This window comes from Bos javanicus, chromosome X, assembly GCF_032452875.1.
Source record: "Bos javanicus breed banteng chromosome X, ARS-OSU_banteng_1.0, whole genome shotgun sequence".
Classification (NCBI taxonomy): domain Eukaryota; kingdom Metazoa; phylum Chordata; class Mammalia; order Artiodactyla; family Bovidae; genus Bos; species Bos javanicus.
The window spans coordinates 52,149,122-52,171,863 of record NC_083897.1 but is presented as its reverse complement, the minus strand read 5'-3'; the positions used below and the strand labels follow the sequence as shown (position 1 = coordinate 52,171,863).

Here is a 22,742-nt window from a genome sequence, read left to right as displayed (position 1 = left end):
AGGGAGCTTCCTTCTAGGGTGTCAGATTTCAATGTTCTAAGAGACAGGTTGCCTGAGGAGTTTATATTTAGTGTAGGACTCCCCAGCCCAGACAGCTGGATGTCTGGGGACTAAATTCTGCAGACTTTGTCCCTACCTTATGGGATTATTTTGAGGGGCTTGTATAGATGGTACAATGAAATTGTAACAGAAGGCAGAGGGTGAAAAAAACCTCTTTTTTCCTGGCGATGCTGTTTGGGATCCTGTGAATTGTGCCTTTTGTGAGAGAAAAAGGACATGGATTTCAAGGATATTGCCCATAGACCTTTACCTTGGCCACAGGCCCTACCCACTGTCTCTACTGGAAGGTGCTGAAAAGTGTATGTTCCTGTGACTCGGGGACCTACAGTGCAGGAAAGGCAGACAGTGGAGCTATCTCACCACTGTCATGGCCTAATGAAAATTCACCTGTTGAGCCTCATTTCCATTAGTGGGATAGCACAGTTGGTCCTTTCCTGGGTGTGATGAGACTCATTTGATTACAGGCTTATGCAAAATCCCAATAAAACTCCTTGAATGGAAAACAGGTTAATCTGGGAAGTCACTGTTTTTTCAGACACTGGGTTCATCAACCAGGAGTCATCTATGAAGTTCTCAGACACCTGATGGAAGATCATCAATGAAGCTAGAACTTCAAAAAGTTGTAAACCACTTGTGCAAAACTGCCAAGATTGGACAGCTGAATGTCCTTCCAAAGACGAATTTATAGGTCCCATTGAAAACCTACTGGTTTCGTTTAGGAAAACTTTATATTTAAAATGTTAATAATTACTAGTCAGTTTTCAAATCTGTGAGATAGTTTACAGCAACTAGAAAGCATTCTTAATGTGGCATAAATGAATGAGTCTTTTGTTATTTTTACAACCTAATTTGTAAATGTCAAAAGAAAATGGCTTGACGCCATTTCCTCATTACAAAAACAATGAATGTGACGTAAAAACGGGAAAAAAAAGGGGGCACAACAAAAGAAAGTTAAACCTCTCCTTGCGCTCTCTACTCCCCTTCCTGACACCCCTTTCCGGGCCCCTGTAGGTGCGGCAACTACCCTAGGGCAAACTGTCTTAGAGACAGTCCTCAGGGAAGCTGCAGAAAAGGCCGGAGCCAAGGCCTGGAGGTGGAAGAGGGGATGCAGACCCTCCCTGGCAACAAGAAAAGGGCAAACTCCAACCGCAGGGAGATGATGCCACTTGTGGGCTCTCAGATTGGAGGGAAACGAGCTGAGTGACGGGGCCTCGCGCACAGCTCGGTGGAGGGAGAGACAGTGCGTGCGGAGGTGGAGGGGAGGGTCCTGTTGAACTCCCCACCAGCCCCTGGGAGGGGAGATCGGAGGGTGAGCTCGGCGGTGACGCGGGGCCCTCACGTGACCGCGAGCTGCAGAGCGACGCAGCCTTCGGTGCAGTCGTCACTCCAGTCTGGGTACCAGCTCCCCGCTTCCCTGCACACGGCGGGCTGGCATCGGGCCCCGCGGCAAGTGGAGCAGGTAAGGGCCCCGCGCACCGAAGCCAGGGCGGCAGCGGACTGCCAACCACAAAGCTGGCCTGGGGATGGGGGAGAAAGCGGGCTCAAGTTCCCGGAACCTTCGCTCGATTCTCCCAAGCCTTGCTCCTCCTGCCTAAGTCTGTGCTGGGGAACCCTGGGCTTTGACAGGGCGGATGGTGGGGGGAGTGTCTCAAGAGGGAAATGCAGAGATTGAGATGTTCCTTCTTCTCTGACTCGAATCACTGATCGCACACGTCCGCTCCGCTTCCTGCTAGTTTCAGTGGAAGGGACACGCCGCCACGGTGGCGTTTGCAGAGAAAATGGTGGGCCTTAGTGACTGGACGGCGGGGTTGGTGCGAGTGGCGTCTCTCAAGGTGCGGAGGGACGTTTGATAACTGGGTTCCTGAATCCAGAAAAGCGAGTATTGGGATCTGTGTCCTGGGCGCTAGTCCAAGCACTCAGTGCCTTTCCTCTCTCCTGTCTGACGACAGTGATTCGTGTGGCAGTGTTTGTGGCGAGGCGAGGGAAGAAGAGGAGCAAACTGCACAGGATCTGCGGAGGTTAGTGTGGGTACGGACACTCGCTGTGAACCGTTGAAGTGCTATATGAATATTCTCTATGACAGGAACTTAGGCGCCGCTATCTGGATGGTGGCTCTATAGGGGACTTTCTCTAAACTGTGTTTACTTACCAAACTTACCAAGCTTGGGCTTTTTAACTTAAAGTGTATGTTGAAGACCAATAAAGACAGCAACTTTTCTATGGATGCTTTTTTTTTGCATCTCAGATAATACAGCGAAAATACAAATTGCTGTCTCAAAGAACTACTTTTTTTTTTTTTTTTTTGAGATAACCTTTGCGGGGGAGGGATGGAGATTTTGCAGAAGCAAAAGCCCCCGACCCCAACACACATCCTGTCTCTTTTGTTGGAGAACTGCTAGAGATGGGTTTAAGGAGAAGTAGATGGCAGTAGGCTGTCATTTTAGAGTATAGGCTCTAGGGGCCTCCATCTGTCTCCCTGTTTTCCAGTTTTCCAGATTCTTCCACCTGTTGGCACAGGTGAAGGAAATGATAGACTTTGGGGAGAAGCCCTAGAATCCTACAGGTGGTTTTAGAATAATTCGCCTCTGTTGCTCCCCTTTTACCTGCCTCCCTTTTCTACCCTGCCTGTTTCAGTGCTGGAGAAGCCCTAGGTTTTGTTTGCCAGAGAACAGGTGTCTAAATCCAGATTGTTATTATTTTGCCGCCAAGTCGTGTCTGACTCTTCTGCAACCCCATGGGCTGTAGCCAGCCAGACTCCTCTGTCCATGGGATTTCCCAAGCTAGAATACTGGAGTGGATTGCCATTTCCTTCTCCAGGGGATCTTCCTGACCCAGGGATTGAACCCAAGTCTCCTGCATTGACAGGCATTGGCAGGCAGATACTTTACCACTGAGCCACCAAGCCACCAGGGAAGCCCAGTAAGGCAGGTACTGGGACCCATGTTTTAGATGCTGAAATGTCATAAGTACTCAACATTTACCTTTCTTTTTTTCTCTGTTTGTTCCTAGGTCTTCCCATAGGGCAACAGTAGGGCTCTTTACCACTGAAAGCAAAGGAAAGTGGGAGACTGGCCTGGGACTGTGGAGGTTGGTGTGAAGATGGGCAGTGCATAGGGGTAACAAGAGAGGGTGGGCATATAAGATGGCTGAGATTGAGAGAGAGTCTCAGTGGAGGGTTCTTCCACTTCTGCACTCTGCCAGATTTCCCCAGTGTTGCCATCCTCCCTGCTGATATCAGTGCAGGAAATGGTAGGAACATTGGGGTACGGATGGGCTGCAATGGGACTGAGAGAGGACTTGAGAGGATGGATCATATTAGCAAATTGGACATGGGCTCTCACAGGCAGGGATTGGAGTCAGGGATCAGGGTACTTGTCCATTCTGTGAAGGATCTGATCTCTAGTCCCTGTTTGTTTACTTGTCCACAGCTGGGTCTACAGGCCTGAAAGCTTGAGATCACTGGAAGCAAGGAAATACGGAGGAAATTATTCCTGATCAGTATATGCTGGTAAGAGGATGGGGATTGCCTGGGTAGACATCTAAGGTGGGTTGTTGGAGGTGAGTGTCTATCTGGAGGTATCCAGTGTCTAGTCTGGAGGATACTCAGCCTTCCCCTTTTCCAGGCACTCTCCCCACCATCCCTTCACTTACCCCACACCTTCACCTTTATTGTGATAACAGGGCATGGGGTGAATTTAAGAGGATAGAGAGGGGTTTGTTAATAATATATGTCATGGTAAACAAAATCTTCACTCCTGTCTGTTCCTCCATCTGTCTGTCTGTCTCTAGGTCCACAGATCTCATGAGTTTATAGATCTCCTTTAGGATATACCTCCAATCAAGAGAAGGAAAGAGGTGGTAACTGCCTTGATCATTACAGGTTGGTATGAGGGTGGGCACCTGTGGGAGTGGTGACCAGAGTAGGTCCAGTAAAAATCAGGGTGTGAGGGCTTCAGTCTACCATCCATAGTCAGTGCTACCACCATCCTTTCCACTGTTCATTTGATGTAAGAAAATGTGTATGGAAGTACCCTGGGGGAAATTATTGGGCACTGGGAAAAATGGAGAGGAGATAAAAGGGATGGAAAGAGAATTTGCTAATTATCCTCTTCTCCCACAAAACACATCATTTTTACACTTTCTTATTCTTCTGTGTATCTGTCTATGTGATGCACAGAATTAGAAGAGAAACTTTAGCCAGTTTCCTTCCTCCACTTCTAGGTCCATCTCCAGTGGCAGCTCTGGTGGCCTTTGAGTGGCTGAAGACCAGCACCCTTGCAGGCTTACATGTAGACCTACTACCCTCTTTTCCCAGTCTAATTGAGCCCTTCTGTATCTTGTTCTTGCCTTCGTCAAGGGTGATTACATGGGTCGCATTCAGGAAGTGGGCTTGGTTACTGCAGGACTGATGATCTGGGCTGGTGCCTGCTACTGCATTTACAGATTAACCAAGGGAAGAGCCCAGAGTGTGAGGCGACTTGCCAGAAATGGGTCCAAAGTCAAGATGGAGACTGTGGCTGGGATACAAAACCAGACCTTGGCCATGTGTGAAGCCATGGTGGGGACAGAAATTGAGACTAGACCCAAGCCCAAGACCGGAGCAGAAACTGGAGCAAGAGATAGGTCTGGAGCTGAAGTAGAGACTAAGGTCATTGCTACAGACAGAAGCAAAGCCTATTCTCAAGCCAAGGCAATGGCTGAAGCAAAGACAGAGACCCAATCTGAGGCCAGAACGGTGGCTGGAACAGTGATAATAACAGAGGCAGTGATTTTGACTGACGCCAAAGCCAGTGAAGTGGCCATGAAAGAGGCAGTGACCCAAACTGACTCTGGGTCTGGGAAACTAATCAAGAAAGAGGCAGTGACCCAGACCAAAACTAAAGCTTGGGCACTTGGTACTAAGGTAGAGACCAAGAAAGAAGCAATGACCCAGACCAAAGCAGAAACTCATATATTGGCTGAAAAAGAGATAGAAATGAACAGAGTGGTGGTGACACAGAATGAGGCCTTGGCAGTAATCAGGGAAGTGACCAAGACGGGCGCCATAAACAAGATCAGAAGTGTGGCTGACACCAAGTCAAGAGCCCTGGAAGAGACTGTGAGTGTGGCTAAGACTCTGTCTGAGGTCTGGTCTGGTACCTCAGTTGATGCTCAGGGAAATCCTAATTTTGTGTCTGAGGCAGAAGCTGGAGCAGTCATGAAGCCCTGTTCACTGTCTCAGGCTGTGGCCAAGATCCAGATTGACAGTGTTCTTGGTACTGAGGTTGAGGCCAAGGGGAATTGCAAAACTATGTCTCAGGCAGGGTCTTCAGCAGATATGAGGGCTTCTGTTCAGTCTCAAGTTGTAGCCAAGGCCCAGACTGAGGCCATGCTTGGGGTGGCAGTTGATGTTGGGGGTAATACCAAGGCCATGTGTGAAGCAGGGATTGGGGCAGATACAAGTGTTTCTACACAATCTCAGACTGTGACCAAGAAACAGGCTGAGACAGTGTCTGGTGCCAGGGTTGATGACAGGGGAAATACCAATGTCATATCTAGGGCAATGATGGGAGCTGACATGACGGCTGCCACACAGCCTCTAGTTGTAGCCGATACTCAGATTGAATTTGCGCCTGATGCCTGGGTTAAGGGTAGAGGCAGCCCCTATCCTGTATCCATGGTGAGGGCTGGAACAGACACTGAATCCTATATGGAGCCTCAGCCTACGATCCGTGTCCAGGCTGATGCCCTGCCTGATGACAGGGTTAAGGCTCAAGACGATGCCAACACCAAGTCTAAAGAAGAAGCTGGGACAGACAAAAAGGCACAGTCTCAGACTTCCACCAAGAGCCAGGCTGAGGCTCCACCTACCACCAGACGTAAAGCTAGGAGCAAAGCCAAAGGCAAGAGTAAGGCAGGGCTTGGAATAGAGATGAAAACCTGTGTACAGCCTGAAGCTGGGGTCAGGGCCCAAGCTGATGTTTTCCCTGATTCCAGAATTGATGGCAAGGGTGATCCTGATGCCATTTCTGGGCCAGGGGCTAAGGCAGAACTGAGGGCCTCTGGTGAACCTCAGGATATGGCCATTTTCCAGGGCGAGGTCTTACCTGGTGCCCAGAATAAGGTCCAGGACAATCCCGATGCTGTTTCTAAGGCAGGGACTGGGTCAGATACAAAGAGCTCTGCTCAGCCCCAGGCTGTGGCCAGTTCCCAGGGGGAAGCCTTGCCTGGTGTCAAGAAGAAGGCTCTGGGCAGTGCCAGTGCTGTGTCTAAGGCAGGGGCTGGTCTAGATGCAAAGGCCTCGGCCCAGCCTCCGACAGATGCAATAGGCCCTGCCCAGCTCCAGGCTGTGGCCAGTTCCCAGGGTGAGGCTTTGTGTGGTGTCAAAAATAAGGCTCGGGGCAATGCCACTGCTGTGTCTAAAGCAGGGACTGGACAGGATACAAAGAGCTCTGCCCAGCCCCAGGCGGTGACCAGTACGCAGGGTGAGGCCTTGCCTGGTGTCAAGAAGAAGGCTCGGGGCAATGCTGGTGCTGTGTGTAAGGCAGGGGCTGGGTCAGATACCACAGGCCCTACTCAGCCCCAAGCTGTGGTCAGTTCTCAGAGTGAAGCCTCACCTGGTACTAAGAATAAGGTCCGGAGCAATCCCAATGCTGCGTCTAAGGCAGGGGCTGGGTCAGATGCAAAGGCCTCTGCTCAGACTCCAACAGATACAACAGGCCCTGCTCAGCCCCAGGCTGTGGGCAATTCCTGGGGTGAAGCCTTGCCTGTTACTAAGAATAAGACCCAGGGGAATCCCAATGCCATGTCTACAGCAGGAACTGGGCCAGACGCAACGTGTTCTGCCCAGCTTCAAACAGATACAACAAACACTGCCCAGCCCCAAGGTATGGTCAGTTCTCAGGGTGAGGCCTTGCTTGGTGCCAAGAATAATGTCAGGGGTAATCCCAACAATTTGTGCAAGGCAGAGGCTGGAGCAGACCCCGTGGGCTCTGCTCAGCCCCAAGCTGAGTCTAATTCCCCAGGTGAATCCTTGCCTAGTGCCAGAAGTAAGGTCTGGGGCAATCCCAGTACTGTGTCTAAGGTGGACTCTGGACCAGATACCAGAGGCTGTGTTCAACCACAAGCTGCAGCCAGTTCCCAGGGTGAGACCTCGTGTGGTACTAAGAAGAAGGTTCGGGATAGTGCCAGTACTGCATCCAAGGCAGGGTCTAAGCCAGATACCAAGGGCTGTGTTCAGCCCCAGGCTACAGCCAGTTCCCAGGGTGAGACCTCGTGTGGTACTAAGAAGAAGGCTCGGGGCAGTGCCAGTGGTGCGTCTAAGGCAGGTGCTGGGCCACATGCAATGGACTCTCTGCAGCTGCAAACAGATACAACAGGCTCTGCTCTATCCCAGGCTGTGGCCAGTTCCCAGGGAGAGGCCTTGCTTGGTGCCAGGAGTAAGGTCAGGGGCAATCGCATTACTGAGTCTAAGGGAGAGGCTGGAGCAGGTATGGTGGGCTCTGGCCAGCATCAATCTTTAGCCCATTCCCAGAGCAAGACCTCGTTGGGGGCAAAGGACAAGGCTAAGCACAAGTGCGAGGCAGAAGCCACGGGAGATGTCTCTGTAAAGCCCAAGGCTAAGGCCACGCCCACTTCAGAGAATGAAGGTGGGGCAGGCACTCAGGCCTGCACAAAGTCTCAGTCTAAGGTCCACGACTACTACTGGAATGGGATTGGCGTTGAGGACTGGGTTGCTTCAGAGCGATGGATCAAATTTAGGTTTCAGGCTAGGGATGGATACTGGGAGAATAGCACATCCTGGGCTGATGATGAAAATGAAGCCAATACTGAGTCCTGGAGTGTGGCTAAGAGTGAGAATGAGGTTGGTATTCAGTCCTGGGCTGGAGCTGGGGACCAGGCCAGTGGAGGGTTCTGGGCTGGGAGTCAGGCCAGTCAACAGTCCTGGGCTGGGGGACAGGCCAATGGAGGTTACTGGGTAGAGGCTACAGACAGGGCTGCTGGAGGGTCCTGGACTGTAGCTGAGAACCAGGCCAGTGGGACTTCTTGGGCTGGCACTGGGAACCAGGCTGTTGTGGTGCCCTGGACTGGAGCTCAGGTGAGTGACAGTTCCTGGGCTGGGGGCCAAACCAGTGGGGTATCTTGGACTGGGGGAGAGGCCATTGGTGTATCCTGGGCTGTGGTTGAGAACCAGGCCAATGGAGCATCCTGGACTGGGGCTGAGGCACAGGCTGGTGGAAGGTCCCAGGATGGGGCTGGGATTCAGGCTAATGGAGCCTCCTGGGCTCAGGCTACAGGTGGGAATGTGGTTAACATTGGGTACTGGGCTGTGGCTGTGGACCAGGCTACTGGAGGTTCCTGGATTCTGACTAGTGACCTCTCTGGCGGTGCAACCTGGGTTGGGACTAGTGATCTGGCCAAGCCTAGACTTGAGGTTCAGGCCAGTGAAAATGTGTCCTGGACTGGGACTGGGCTGGGGCCTGAAAACCAGTCCAGTGGAAAGGCCTGGGCTGTGACTGCCAACCAAGCCAGCGGAGGGTCTGGGCTAGCTTCTGTGAATCAGTCCAGTGGTATGTCCTGGATTACAACTGGAGAACAGGCCAGTGGAGGGGCTAGGCCAGGGATTGTAGGCCAGTCCAGTGTTGGGTCCTGGTCTGGCACTGGGAACCAGGCCAGTGAAGGATTATTGGCTGGGACTGTGGAGCAGGCCAGTGGGGGTTCCTGGACCGGGACTGGTGATCAGTCTCGTGGTGGGTCCAAGCCTGGATTTGAGGTTCAGGTCAGTGAAGAAGGTTCTTTGGCCCGTGCTGGTGGTCAGGCTGATGGACAGTCTAGGTTGGGACCCGAGGACCAGCCCAGTGGAGGGTCCTGGGCTAACTCTGGGGACCAAGCCAGTGGAGGGTTCTTGGTTGGAGCTGTGGACCAGGCCAATGAAGGGTCCTGGGTTGGTGGGCATCAGGCTGGCAGTGAGGCAAAGCCTAGGTATGAGGATCAGGCCAAATCTGGAAGAGTATCTTGGGCTGACAGTGCAGGTCAGGCTAGTGTAGGGTCTATACTGGGGCCAAGGGACCAGTCTGTTGGAGATTCCTGGGCTGCTATTGGAGACCAAGCCAGTGGAGGATCCAGGCCAGTGCCCGAGAATCAGTCCAGTGGATGGTTCTATGCTTGCAGTGGGAGTCAGGCCAATGCAGGAGGGTCCTGGGGTGGGGCTGGTGACCAGGCAGTTAGAGGTCCTGTGCTCGAGCCCATGAACCAGTCCAGTGGTGGGTCCTGGGCTGATACTGGGAGTCCAGCCAGTGGAGGGTCTTGGGCTGGGGCTGGGGCTCAGGCTGGTAGCTGTTCCAAACCTGGATTTGAGGATCAGGCCAGTGGTGGAGTGTTCTGGTCCAGTGCTCAGGACCAGGCCATTGGAGGGTCTAGTCCAGGGCTTGCAGACCAGGCCAGTGGTGGGTCCTGGACTGGCACTGGGAGTCAGGCCAGTGAAAGGTCCTGGATTGTGACTGGGGATCAAGGAAGTAGCTGTTACAAATCTGGATTTGAGGATCAGGCCAGTGGAGGAGGCTCCTGGGTTGGCACTGGGGATCAGGCTTGTGGAAAATCCCAGACTGGATCTAAGCCTGTGAATGAGGCTGGTAGAGCATCTAGCATGGGGCCTGAACATCAGGCAAGTGGAGGGTCGTGGACAAGCCCTGGAGATCAGCCCAGTAGAAAGTCTCAGGTAAGTGCTGGGGTGGAGGCCAGGGAGGGATCCTGGTTTGGAGCTGGGAGTGAGGCTAGCACAGGGTCTTGGTTCTGGAGAGGGGAAAAAGTTTGTATTGTATCTAGTCCTGGGGATAAAAATGAAGCCAGTATTAAATCCAGCTCAGTAGTTGGGAAAGAAGCCATCATTGATTCCAGATTTGGGGCCAAGAACAAGGCCAATATTGGGTCCTGGATGGAATCTGATGAGGCTGTCTGTATGGATTCCTGTTTGGGAGCTGAGTCTGGAGCTGTGGCTGGAGCTGAGGCCAGGCAGGAGTCTTGGCTGTGGGATGGAGATGTAGCCACTACAGGGTCTAGGCTTGGGGCTGGGGCAGAGGCTAGTGGGCGGTCCTGGACTTTGGCTGGAGATGTAGATGAGGATGAGCTAAGTAGAGCATCTAGCCCTGATATTGAGGAGATCAGTTTAAGGTCCTTGTTTTGGGCTGACAGTGAGAACAGTAATGCACTCAGATCTAAGTGTGAGAAAGATGTCAGTTTTGAGCGTGGGGCTAGACATAAGGTCAGCAACAAGGACAAGCTGGAGGCTCCACAAGGTGGAGTCGATGCAAAGTCTTGTTCCTGGGATGGTAAAAGAAACAGAAGTGAGGATAAATCTGTGCCTAAGACTAAAGCCAAAAAGACAGCTGAGTCAAGAGTCTCATGTCCGTCCATGGTCCCTGGGGCAGGAATGGGGTCATGGGCAGGAGCCATGATCTGGACAGAAATGAAATTTCCATACCAAAATGAGTCTTGCTTCCCACCTGAAGATGAACTCAGAAAGCAGATCAGGTCTGGGGAGAAAACTCAGCCCTGGGTTTGCCGTTGTAAACGTGAAAATAACATGGATCCACGAGAGCTCGAGAAACTCATTTGCATGATTGAGATGACTGAAGATCCTTCTATTCATGAAATAGCCAATAATGCTCTATATAACAGTCGTGATTACCCATTTTCCCATGAAATAATTCGTAATGCAGGTAGAATCTCAATTATTGAAGGCTTGCTTAATAACCCCTACCCTAGTGTTAGGCAGAAAGCTTTAAATGCACTGAATAACATCTCAGTGGCTGCTGAAAACCATAGGAAGGTTAAAACATACTTAAATCAAGTATGTGAAGACACCATCACCTATCCCTTGAATTCAAATGTGCAGCTGGCTGGACTGAGATTGATAAAGCACCTGACTATTATCAGTGAGTATCAGCATATGGTTACAAATTACATTTCAGAATTTCTTCGTTTGTTAACTGTGGGAAGTGGAGAAACTAAAGACCATATTTTGGGAATGCTTTTAAATTTCTCTAAAAATCCCTCTATGACAAAGGACTTGCTCATTGCCAATGCACCAGCATCACTGATTAATATCTTTAGCAAGAAAGAGACAAAGGAGAATATTCTTAATGCTCTTTCACTATTTGAAAATATAAATTACCATTTTAAAAGAAGAGCAAAAGTATTTACCCAAGACAAGTTCAGTAAAAATTCCCTTTATTTCATATTCCAACGACCTAAAGCATGTGCCAAGAAACTTCGCATCTTAGCAGCAGAATACAATGACCCTGAGGTGAAAGAAAGAGTTGAGCTGTTATTAAGTAAACTATGATTAATTGTAGTTTTCCAAACAAATTTGAGTAATATTTTGGTTTTGCAGCTTGGAAGTAATGCACATTGTAAATCGCATTATAATTTCTAAAGTGAGGTTGCTTATGATGGTCGATAACTGGACCATTTTATGAACACCAAATGAATTCAATCTTGTACTGAAAATACATGTGTTGATTTTTACCTTGTCTGGATTGAGATATTTTTGGTATGCTTCATGAGCAGAAACTGAACTGATTCTTCATAAGTAATCTTTGGTCCTTTGTGTGGACTTACGTTTATACATTTGAGACTTTATTTTTATGTCATCAATAAAGTTGTGTGTTTTAAGCAGAAAAAAAAAAAAGCCACATCTTTGTCCTTGAACCTGTGATCTATTTGGAGAGGCAAGATGTATGGAAACAAAAAGGTACTAGCAGCATGTTAGAGCCTCTGGTCACGGCCAACTGTTTCCTATTAGTGCTTAAAGGCAACAGAAACTTCTGTAGGCGACAGTGTTCAGGGAAACTTTTACAGGGGAGGGGGCACTTAAGTAGGCTGGGCATGAAGGATGGGCTAAAAACAGGGCAGAAGGGCATTGGAGAAGGGAGAAGTGATGGGAAGAAAGGCATAGAGGTGGTAATTTTGCTCCACAGAGGAGGCTGGCCTGCCTGGAATACAAAGTGTGGGGAGGGGAGTGATGGGAAATATGGTCTAACAGTTGGGGTGAGTCCCATGCATGGAGGGATTTCTAGACTGATTTCTAGACTGAGTTGTCTATATAATTACTCCACCCACCCCTGAGAGATACCAAGCCTTTCATGACCAGAGGAATGACAGGATGAAAAAGAAATTATGTGATTGACGTGTGCAGAATGGGTCAGAGTTGGGGTGGGGACAGGAGTAGCCACTAGAAATTGAAGCATCACTTAAGGAAGTTATAACCATAGTTCAGGCATAAATACTAGAGGTGTGAAATTTCACTGGTGACCATGGGAGTGGTAAAGGGAGGAAGGAAGTGAGAGATGTTTTGAATGAAGAAGTGCTGCAACCTATCCTGGGAACATACAGAAAGGGACAATTTTATTGTAGGATCCTGAGGGCATTTGATAGAAAAACATCCTCTTTTTTGTCCAACTCTGCTATCTATGGGAATGAATACAGTAGTTATTATTTTGATATTATGAGAAAATATAATAGAAGAAGGGCCTCCCTGGTGGCTCAGTGGTAAAGAACCCACCTGCCAATGCAGGAGACACAGGAGACACGGGTTCGATCCCTGGGTCGGGAAGATTCCCTGGAAGAGAGTATGGCGACCCACTCCAGTATTCTTGCTGGGAAAAATCCCATGGACAGAGGAGCCTGGCAGGCTACAGTTCATGGGGTTGCAAAGAGTTGGACACGACCGAAGTGACTGAGCACGCAGAGCATAATAGAAGAAAGAATGCTTTTTAGTGCTTCTATCAACTTTCTTTTACAAGGTTGGTTGGGGTAGGGCCTTATGGAACCATTGAGGTGGCTGATGACATCCATACTGGAGATCTACCTCCCTTCCATCCCAAAGTGTGGTGAAGTGTGGGAGGAGGGGCACCTTCAAACTGTGCTAGTGGGAGCATACTTGGTACAAGATCCATCTGGATACATGTTTTAGAAGCTTTCAAGATGTGCATGCTCTTTGACCCAGTAATTCCATTTATACTAATTTATTCTTAGGAGATAATCAAATAATTGTCTTGTACAAGGCTGTGCATCTTCGCACTGTTTTGAAGAGTGAAAAATTGTGAATGACCCAAGTGTCTTGAAATAGGCACTTAAGGTATGTCTACACATTATTAATAATGAATGATGTGAAACATTATTCAACTCTTGAAAGTGATGGTAGGCAACTACACTTATTTACATGGGAAAATTCTGTGTGTGTGTGTGTGTGTATATATATGTAATGGAGAAAATAGGCTGCAAAGGCATATTCTATAACTTTTATGAAGAAAGAGCATATATTTAAATTACCTCTATGTATAAAATTTGGTGTGTATATTTTGAGAATGTGGATAGTTCCCTATGAGTGTAAGATTAATGGATAATTTTACCTGTTTTCACTTTTATGTATTTTCTTGTATTAATGTAAACCAGGACTTTTGCATAATTTGCCAAGAGGGAAATGGATGAATTCAGGCTAAGCAGGCCTGTCAATAGCATTTTGGGGAACTAGAGCAAAAGTATACATAGAGGTTCACATACTCATCTCTAAGTATTTGGAAGGTATAAATTAAAAATTTAAAATAAACACTGCTTAAGTAAGGTTGTAAATATAAGTATAAATGTTTGAAATTTTAAATTTCATTAACTGTTTTGAAAGTAAAGCTCTTCTCAATTCTAGCATTTGATGGTCACCAACTTTCCAGTGGAAAAAATGATGTCACACTTGCAGTGAATTCTGCAATCTGCTACTCTAATCCTCCTTTAGGAATAAAGAGTTTATTATTTCAGTTGCTTGGAGTGTTTCCAGCAGACAGCCCTCAGCTGTCAACTCTCTTCAGGAATTGCCTCAGCTAGAAAGCCACCTCCCCCAAGGTCATACCTCCTTTCTGGGGGACTTCACATTCAATGACTGATCTACATGATCTTCTTGCCCCAAATGAGACAGCTTAACTTCTCCCTCTGTCCAATCCTTCTTCTTTATTTTCCTTTCTACAGGTTTTGATCCTAAGAACATTCCTTAATAAAAACCCTTCATGCTGAATCCTATCTCTGAGTCTGCCCTCCAGGAAGCCAACCTACAACAGTTGGTACAAGAAGAGGTTCAGAAAAGCATACACTGTGATGAAATTTTGGAGATGGATCACCTGCTGCCTGGCTGGCAATGAGGATTCCATCATTTGTGGTAGGTGGAGTAGATAGGCATGTGGAACATCTAGCAGAGGAGTTGTTAGAGCTTTCACTGGTAGTGAACTGGAATGGCATTGGTGGAAGGGAATGCATTATTAACTGGTGCTGTGTGGTAGATGTTTGAGAAATTTGTGAGGAATATTAAATATAAAGAAGGCCAGAAAATTGAGTGGTTATTGATATTCCAAGATCAGGGCCCTCGTTAGGAGGGAATATGACCCTGACACATGGAATGGGGACATCTGGATTGATGTCCCTAGATGTCTTACTTCCTCTGCTTTCCCTGAGCCCCTTGAGCATTCAGAAGTGTCCCGGTCCTTCCTTTTAAGGGTTAGTGCTTCACCTTGCTTGAATATGCAGAGCCCTTTCCCGGGTAAGATAATGTGTATTTTCTGCAGAATCTTCCCCCACCTCCCATCCTGGTCACTGGGTCTATGTCTAGGGTTAAATCAAAACGTTACTGCATTGGTGATGTGCTGGGCTTAATAAGGAAGGAAAGGGAATACCTCAGGAAGGAGCAGCAGGACCTAGCCAGCATGCCGGACTTAGCAGGTGCTGAGGGAGTAAGCACGGGACTGAATTCTGAGGGCCTTGATCAGGGCAGCTAGAATAAAAATTTGAATAAGGGAGAATGGATTTGAGAGTCCTTTCCCAAGATACAGGATTTAACACCCTGGAAAAGACCCTAGGGGATTAATATGAGCTCACTACTAGAATGACTCCTCAAAGAATGAAAAAAAAAAAAAATTCCCCACTTTAAGTGAGATGTAAATGCCAGAGTTGCAATAGTAGATGGTCAGAGGTGGTTGGTTAACATCACTGACTCAATGGACATGAACCTGGGCAAACTCCGGGAGATAGTAAGGGACAGGGAGGCCTGGTGTGCTGCAGTCCATGGAGTCACAAAGAGCAACCGAACAACAACATCAATGGTGGGAGAAGGCTCAGGGAAGCAGGAATAGAATAAAGTCAGAAATCCCTCCAGAGGACTATGTGCTGCAAGAATTTTCTAAAGCTATAAGGAATGCACTGGTTAAAGGGGTACCAGCATCACTAAGTGCAGTGGTGGCTAGCTCGTGCAGATCAGGGCTCAGTGTAGGAGAGGGTGTTACAGGACAAAAAGCACTGATAGAAATGGTGATGTACCTGAAACAATAGAGGCAAGATAACTGTACTCAACTGTCAGAAGTCAGGTGGATGCAAATACCATAATGCACCACTGAGTCAGCGTAATAGGGAAGCCTGATCTGCAGAAAGCTTTGGAAAGGATTATTAGAACAAACACAGTGCTCTCAGTGGATCGATAGTTGTTGTTCAGTCACTCAGTCGTGTCCAACTCTTTGCGACCCCATGGACTGCAGCATGTCAGGCTCCTCTGTCCTCCACCATCTCCCAAAGTTTTCTCAAACTCATGTCCATTGAGTCAATGATGCTATCCAACCATCTCATCCTCTGCCGCCTCCTTCTCTTGCCCTCAATCTTTCCCAGCATCGGGGTCTTTTCTAATGAGTAAGCTTTTCGAGTCAGGTGGCCAAAGTATAGGAGCTGCAGCTTCAGCATCAGTCCTTCCTTTAGGATTGACTGGTTTGATCTCCTTGCAGTCCAAGGGACTCTCAAGAGTCTTCTCCAGCATCACAATTCTAAAGCATCAATTTTTCGGTGCTCAGCCTTCTTTATGGTCCAACTCTCACATCCATACGTGACTATTGAAAAAAACATACCTTTGGCTATACAGACCTTTGTCTACAAAATGATGTCTCTACTTTTTAACACACTGTCTAGGTTTATTGTAGCTTTCCTTCCAAGAAACAAGTGTCTTAATTTCATGGCTACAGTCCGCAGTGGTTTTGGAGCCCAAGAAAATAAAATCTGTCACTGCTTCCACTTTTTCCCCTTCTATTTACCATGAAGTGGGTGCTATGGTCTTAGTTTTTTCAATGTTGAGATTCAAGCCAGCTTTTCACTCTCCTTTCACCCTCATCAAGAGGCTCTTTAGTTCCTCTTCACATTCTACCATTAGAGTGGTATCATCTGCATATCTGAGGTTGTTGAAATGGTTAAGACAGTTAATAGAATGTGGTGGTCAATATAACACATTACTCTAGGAAAAAAACATCTGACAGGTTTTATTCAATCCATGCAATAAAAAAAAATTAGAGATGCTCAGGAGCCTGAGGGAATGTGCCTCAATAAGAATTACATTCCTCCTTGTACAGCTTTGGCCTTAAGTCAGTTTTTGATTCAGAGTGCACTGTTTAAAGGAGTGGGGTACCCAGTCCTGGGCATCCCAGTTCTTCCCTTTCATCCAGTCCTTCCCTCTACTAAGGTAACTGTGTGCTGAGGAAAGAGGAATACCCAAACATTTTGAGGGCTGATGGACCCTGGCTGTGAGTTGCTATTGATATCCAGAGAACTAACGTGTCATCATGCCTCAACTTGTTAGAACAGGGGCAGATGGGAGCCAGAAATTAGATAGGCTCTTGGTCTCTGTTGGGTTTACAGTAGCTCCACTGTGTCCACAGACTCACTCAATGGTTATTTTCTTGGTTTCTGAATATATAATTGGAATAGACATTACGATAGTTGGTACAAGTCCCATATTGGTTCCTTGGCATGTGGCATGACCACTAAGTTGCTTCACTCATATCCAGTTCTTTGTGACTCTATGGACTGTAGCCAGCCAGGCTCCCCTGTCCATGGGATTCTCCAGGCAAGAACACTGGAGTGGGTTTCCATGCCCTCCTCCAGGAGGTCGTCCCAACCTGGGGATCGAACCCATGTATCCTGTGTCCCCTGCAGTGCAGGTGAATTCTTTATCCACTGAGCCACCTGGTAAACCCCTTCTTGGCATGTGGAGTCAGAGCTATTTGTAGATGAGGTCAAGTGGAAGCTTTGAAATTTCCTTGCTCTTCCTTGGCAAAGACAGTAAATGAAAACATATAGATAGCATCTTTGAGAAGATTGCAGAAGTCAGTGCCACCTTTAAAGACCTAAAGAATTCTGGGCTGTGGTCCCCATCATATCTCCATTAAATCAGTTTGGGCCCCTGCAAAATGTGGACAGAGTCCAGTAAATGACATAGACTACTGCAAACTCAACCAAGTAGTGGCACAAGTGCAGCTCTCATGTCAGATACAATATCTTTGCTAGAACAGAATAATATGGCCTTGCTGCTGCTGCTGCTGCTAAGTCGCTTCAGTCGTGTCTGACTCTGTGCAACCCCATAGACGACAGCCCACCAGGCTCCCCTGTCCCTGGGATTCTCCAGGCAAGAACACTGGAGTGGATTTCCATTTCCTTCTCCAATGCATGAAAGTGAAAAGTGAAAGTGAAGTCGCTCAGTCGTGTCTGACTCTTCGTGACCCCATGGACTGCAGCCTACCAGGCTCCTCCGTCCATGGGATTTGCCAGGGAAGAGTACTGGAGTGCAGTGCCATTGCCTTCTCCATTATGGCCTTAGGTACCTAGTAATCAGGTATTGGTTTGGAAAATTATTTTTCCTATCCCTATCAGAATGGAACATCTTAAAAGTTCACATTCACATAGATGGCAACAGTATACATTTATAGTTTTTCCTCAAGACTCTACTAACTCCCTGTCCTCTGTCATTACATAATTTGAAGAGATCTGGACTACCTGAATATAATACTGTTAATAGCCCACTATGTTGATGATATCATGTTAATTGGACCAAATGGCCAAGAAATGGCTAGCACACTGGAGGCTAAGACATGTGTACTCAGGAGGATGGGAAGTAAACCTTACAAAGATCCAGGGTCTGGCTACATTAGGTGCAGTTTTCAGATGCTGAATGGTCTGGGTCATCCCATGAAGTAGGAAAGTCAACATCTTGTAGGCTTTATTGGATTCTGGAAGCAGCACATTTACATCTGGAATTTACTATTTTGACCCATATATTGGGTGACACGAAAAGCTGCCAACTTTGAGTGGGGCCTAGAACAAAAGAAGAGCCTATAGCAGGTCCAGGGGTTTCAAACAGCCGCCACTTGGACCATGTGAAAAATAAACTCTAAGGTATTAGAATATAATCAATCTGATTTCAGTGTTGACCATCTGGTGATGTCCATGTGTAGAGTCTTCTCTTGTGTTGTTGGAAGAGGGTGTTTGCTATGACCAGTGCGTTCTCTTGGCAGAACTCTATTAGCCTTTGCCCTGCTTTATTCCATATTCCAAGGCCAAATTTGCCTGTTACCCCAGGTGTTTCTTGACTTCCTACTTTTGCATTCCAGTCCCCTATAATGAAAATGACATCTTTTTTGGGTGTTTGTTCTAGAAGGTCTTGTAGGTCTTCATAGAACTGTTCAACTTCAGCTTCTTCAGCATTACTGGTTGGGGCATAGACTTGGATTCCTGTGATATTGAATGGTTTGCCTTGGAAATGAACAGAGATCATTCTGTCATTTTTGAGATTGCATCCAAGTACTGCATTTCAGACTCTTTTGTTGACTCTGATGGCTACTCCATTTCTTCTAAGGGATTCTTGCCCACAATAGTAGATACAATGCTCATCTGAGTTAAATTCACCCATTCTAGTCCCTTTTAGTTTGCTGATTCCTAAAATGTTGACATTCACTCTTGTCATCTCCTGTTTGACCACTTCCAATTTGCCTTGATTCATGGCCCTAACATTCCAGGTTCCTATGCAATATTGCTTTTTACAGCATCGGACCTTGCTTCTATCACCAGTCACATCCACAACTGGGTATTGTTTTTGCTTTGGGTCCAACTCTTCATTCTTTCTGGAGTTATTTCTCCACTGATCTCCAGTAGCATATTGGGCACCTACCGACCTGGGGAGTTCATCTTTCAGTATCCTATCATTTTGCCTTCTCATACAGTTCATGGGGTTTTCAAGGCAAGAATACTGAAGTGGTTTGCCATTCCCTTCTCCAGTGGACCACCTTTTGTCAGAACTCTCCACCATGACCTGTCCATCTTGGGTGGGCATACACAGCATGGTTCATAGTTTCACTGAGTTAGACAAGGCTGTGGTCCACGTGATCAGACTGATTAGTTTTCTGTGATTGTGGCTTTCATTCTAACAGAAGCAGAAGATATTAAGAAGAGGTGGCAAGAATACACAGAATAACTATACAAAAAAGATCTTCATGACCCAGATAATCACGATGGTGTGATCACTCACCTAGAGCCAGACATCCTGGAATGTGAAGTCAAGTAGGCCTTAGGAAACATCACTACAAACAAAGCTAGTGGAGGTGATGGAACTCCAGCTGAGCTATTTCAAATCCTGAAAGATGATGCTGTGAAAGTGTTGCACTCAATATGCCAGCAAATTTGGAAAACTCAACAGTGGCCACAGGACTGGAAAAGGTCAGTTTTCATTCCAATCCCAAAGAAAGCCAATGCCAAAGAATGTGCAAACTACCACACAATTGCACTCATCTCACAAGCTAGCAAAGTAATGCTCAAAATCCTCCAAGCCAGGCTTCAACAGTACGTGAACCGTGAACTTCCAGATGTTCAAGCTGGATTTAGAAAAGGCAGAGGAGCCAGAGATCAAATTGCCAACATCCTTTGGATCATCGACAAAGTAAGAGAGTTCCAGAAAAACATCTATTTCTGCTTTATTGACTATCCCAAAGCCTTTGACTGTGTGGATCACAACAAACTGTGGAAATTTCTGAAAGAGATAGGAATACCAGACCATCTGACCAGCCTCCTGAGAAATCTGTATACAAGTCAAGAACCAACAGTTAGAATTGGACATGGAACAACAGACTGGTTCCAAATAGGAAAAGGAGTAAGACAAGGCTGTATATTGTCACCCTGCTTATTTAACTTATATGCAGAGTACATCATGAGAAATGCTGGGCTGGAGGAAGCACAAGCTGGAATCAAGATTGCAGGGAGAAATATGACATATGAAATACATATGACACCACCCTTATGGCAGAAAACAAAGAACTAAAGAGCCTCTGGATGAAAGTGAAAGAGGAGAGTGAAAAAGTTGGCTTAAAGCTCAACATGCAGAAAACTAAGATCATGGCATCTGGTCCCATCACTTCACAGCAAATAGATGGGTAAGCAATGGAAACAGTGACAGACTTTACTTTTTTGTGCTCCAAAATCACTGCAGATGGTGACTGTAGCCATGAAATTAAGACACTTCCTCCTTAGAAGAGTCATGACCAAACTAGACATCATATTAAAAAGCAGAGACTTTACTTTTCCAACAAAGGTCTGTCTAGTCGAAACTTTGCTTTTTCCAGTAGTCATGTATGGATGTGAGAGTTGCACTATAAAGAAAGCTGAGCGCCTAAGAATTGATGCTTTTGAACTGTGGCATTGGAGAAGACTCTTGAGAGTCCCTTGGACTGCAAGGAGATCCAGCCAGTCCATCCTAAAGGAAATCAGTCCAGAATATTCATTGGAAGGACTGATGCTGAAGCTGAAACTCCTATACTTTGGCCACCTGATTTGAAGAACTGAGTCATTTGAAAAGACCCTGATGCTGGGAAAGATGGAAGGCAGGATGAGAAGGGGATGACAGAGGATGAGAGGGTTGAATGGCATCACTGACTCAATGGACATGAGTTTGAGAAAACTCCGGGAGTTGGTGATAGACAGGGAAGCCTGGTGTACTGCAGTACTGGGGTCGCAAAGAGTCAGACACGACTGAGCAGCAGAACTGAAGGATTAGAAGTGTCTGTGTTGGCAGAAGATACCATGTGGAGTTTTTGGTAAGCTCTGATGGGAAGGTCACCACTTATACCAGAACTCAGATTCTGCAACAAAGTCATGCCACATGCAGTGGAGAATTACATACTCAAAAGTATATTTTAAAAGTATTTAAAAAAAAACCAGCTCCTAATATGCTACTATATCCTGATAGAGATGGAATACCCAGCCATAGGACATCAAGTGACTATGCAAGTGGCCATACAGCCAGAACTGCTCATTTTCAACTGAGTTCTGTCAGATCCTCCAAGGTATAAGGATGGGCAGGCCCAGTAACAAGATGGCAGTTTTATACACAAGCAGGAATGGAGTGTTTAAGCACCTTGTATTGCTGACCCTGCTCACAGTGCCAGTTGTTTCGCTGTATCTCACTGTGGGCACTGTTTACTGAACTCATGGTAGGCAAGGTGTGAGCTAAGAGGCTGGAAGAAAATGCAAGTAGCCATAAGAACTACAGACCATTTATTCTCTTCTGCCTGGCACAGCAGCCGTAGCAGCAGACATAACATAACGCACCATAACCACACACATCCGTGACCAAGCGAGTACCTTGTGACATGCATGCACAGTGCTATAAGTGATCTCAGCTGTTACATAATCATTATCTACAAAATGTGGGGCAAGAGCGAGAGGCTGTGGGATGAGAGAGCCTGACCACCCCATTTTCGCAAATTTGCTCTTTCCCTGCACACTTGCACAATCAACTAAAGCAGACCCTCCATGATATCCACCACTGTTGCACTAGCATCTTTCACTCACCTTGTACCTGTGGCCTCATAGGGAATCTTTTTTGACAAGCTGACTGAGAAGAAAAAAACCAAGCATTATTTATAGATTGGTGGGCTTGGTGTGTGAGTATCAACAAGGAAAGCAATTCCAGCCTGAAAAAGTCATGATGATCAGGAATGAGGGTCTGGATCATATCACCAGACAATCCAGCAAGACCGTAAGAGTGATTGGGATCTATAATTGATAGTGGGAGAGCAAGATGGTCATTTTCAGCTTTGAGACCAACTGCAATGTGGAGGCTATAGTTTTTCCTAAGTTTCCCCTAGGAATAGAGACCCACCAGACCCCTGGAAGACCTGATCCTGGAACTTATATAAAGCAAATCTGGGAGGCACAAGGAGTGGATTCTGGAGGATGCTGCAATGCCCTGCCCAGAGTTTCCTTTAGCAATAAAGACCTTATTACTTCAGTTGTTAGGAATGCTGCCATCAGAGAGCCCTTGGCTGCTAGCCCCATTCAGGCATTGCATCAGCTGAGAATTGTCTTGTTCAAGATCACACTGTATTCTCAGCATGTCCCACATGCAGTGGCTCATTGATGCTGTGTATAAAGACCTGGTCTTCTTGCCCCACTTGAGATGGCTTTTAAATTTCATCCTATCTTCAGAATTCCTTACAGGATATGCTGAGGCATTGGTGCACTGACATTTGATTTTTTTCCTCTTTTCATTCCTTCTTATTTTCTCCCTTTTTTTTCTTAAATGTTTATCCCAGGAGCTCTCACCAATAAACCTCCTATACTAATCTTTGCCTTAGAATTTGTTTCCTGGGGATCCAATCTGTGACAGTGATTCATGCATCTCTCTCTCTCTTTTCATAAATCCCCAAATCAAGAGTAATATCTGTTGTTTAATACTGTGAAATATTCTTTAGTTTCTATATGCAACAGTTGCAAATAGTGCATTCATTTTTATTACATTTTATGTAGTTTTTATTACATTCATTTTTGCAACCACAAACCAGAAAATAAATACAAGCCAGAAA

General features: G+C 46.7%; 1 protein-coding gene across 1 annotated transcript; it reads left to right on the top strand.

Moving 5' to 3' along the window:
* Positions 1 to 1,063: 1,063 nt before the first annotated feature.
* Positions 1,064 to 11,728, top strand: ARMCX4 (armadillo repeat containing X-linked 4). The gene is made up of 6 exons (XM_061409208.1): positions 1,064 to 1,519; positions 2,010 to 2,078; positions 3,070 to 3,147; positions 3,489 to 3,568; positions 3,850 to 3,940; positions 4,282 to 11,728. Exon 6 carries the CDS (start codon positions 4,427 to 4,429, stop codon positions 11,381 to 11,383), a length of 6,957 nt encoding a protein of 2,318 aa, XP_061265192.1. The 5' UTR covers positions 1,064 to 1,519; positions 2,010 to 2,078; positions 3,070 to 3,147; positions 3,489 to 3,568; positions 3,850 to 3,940; positions 4,282 to 4,426; the 3' UTR covers positions 11,384 to 11,728.
* Positions 11,729 to 22,742: the final 11,014 nt, after the last annotated feature.

Excerpts from the sequence above, each read along its gene's own strand:
- ARMCX4 (XM_061409208.1), top strand. The coding sequence starts at position 4,427 with ATGGGTCGCATTCAGGAAGTGGGCTTGGTTACTGCAGGACTGATGATC.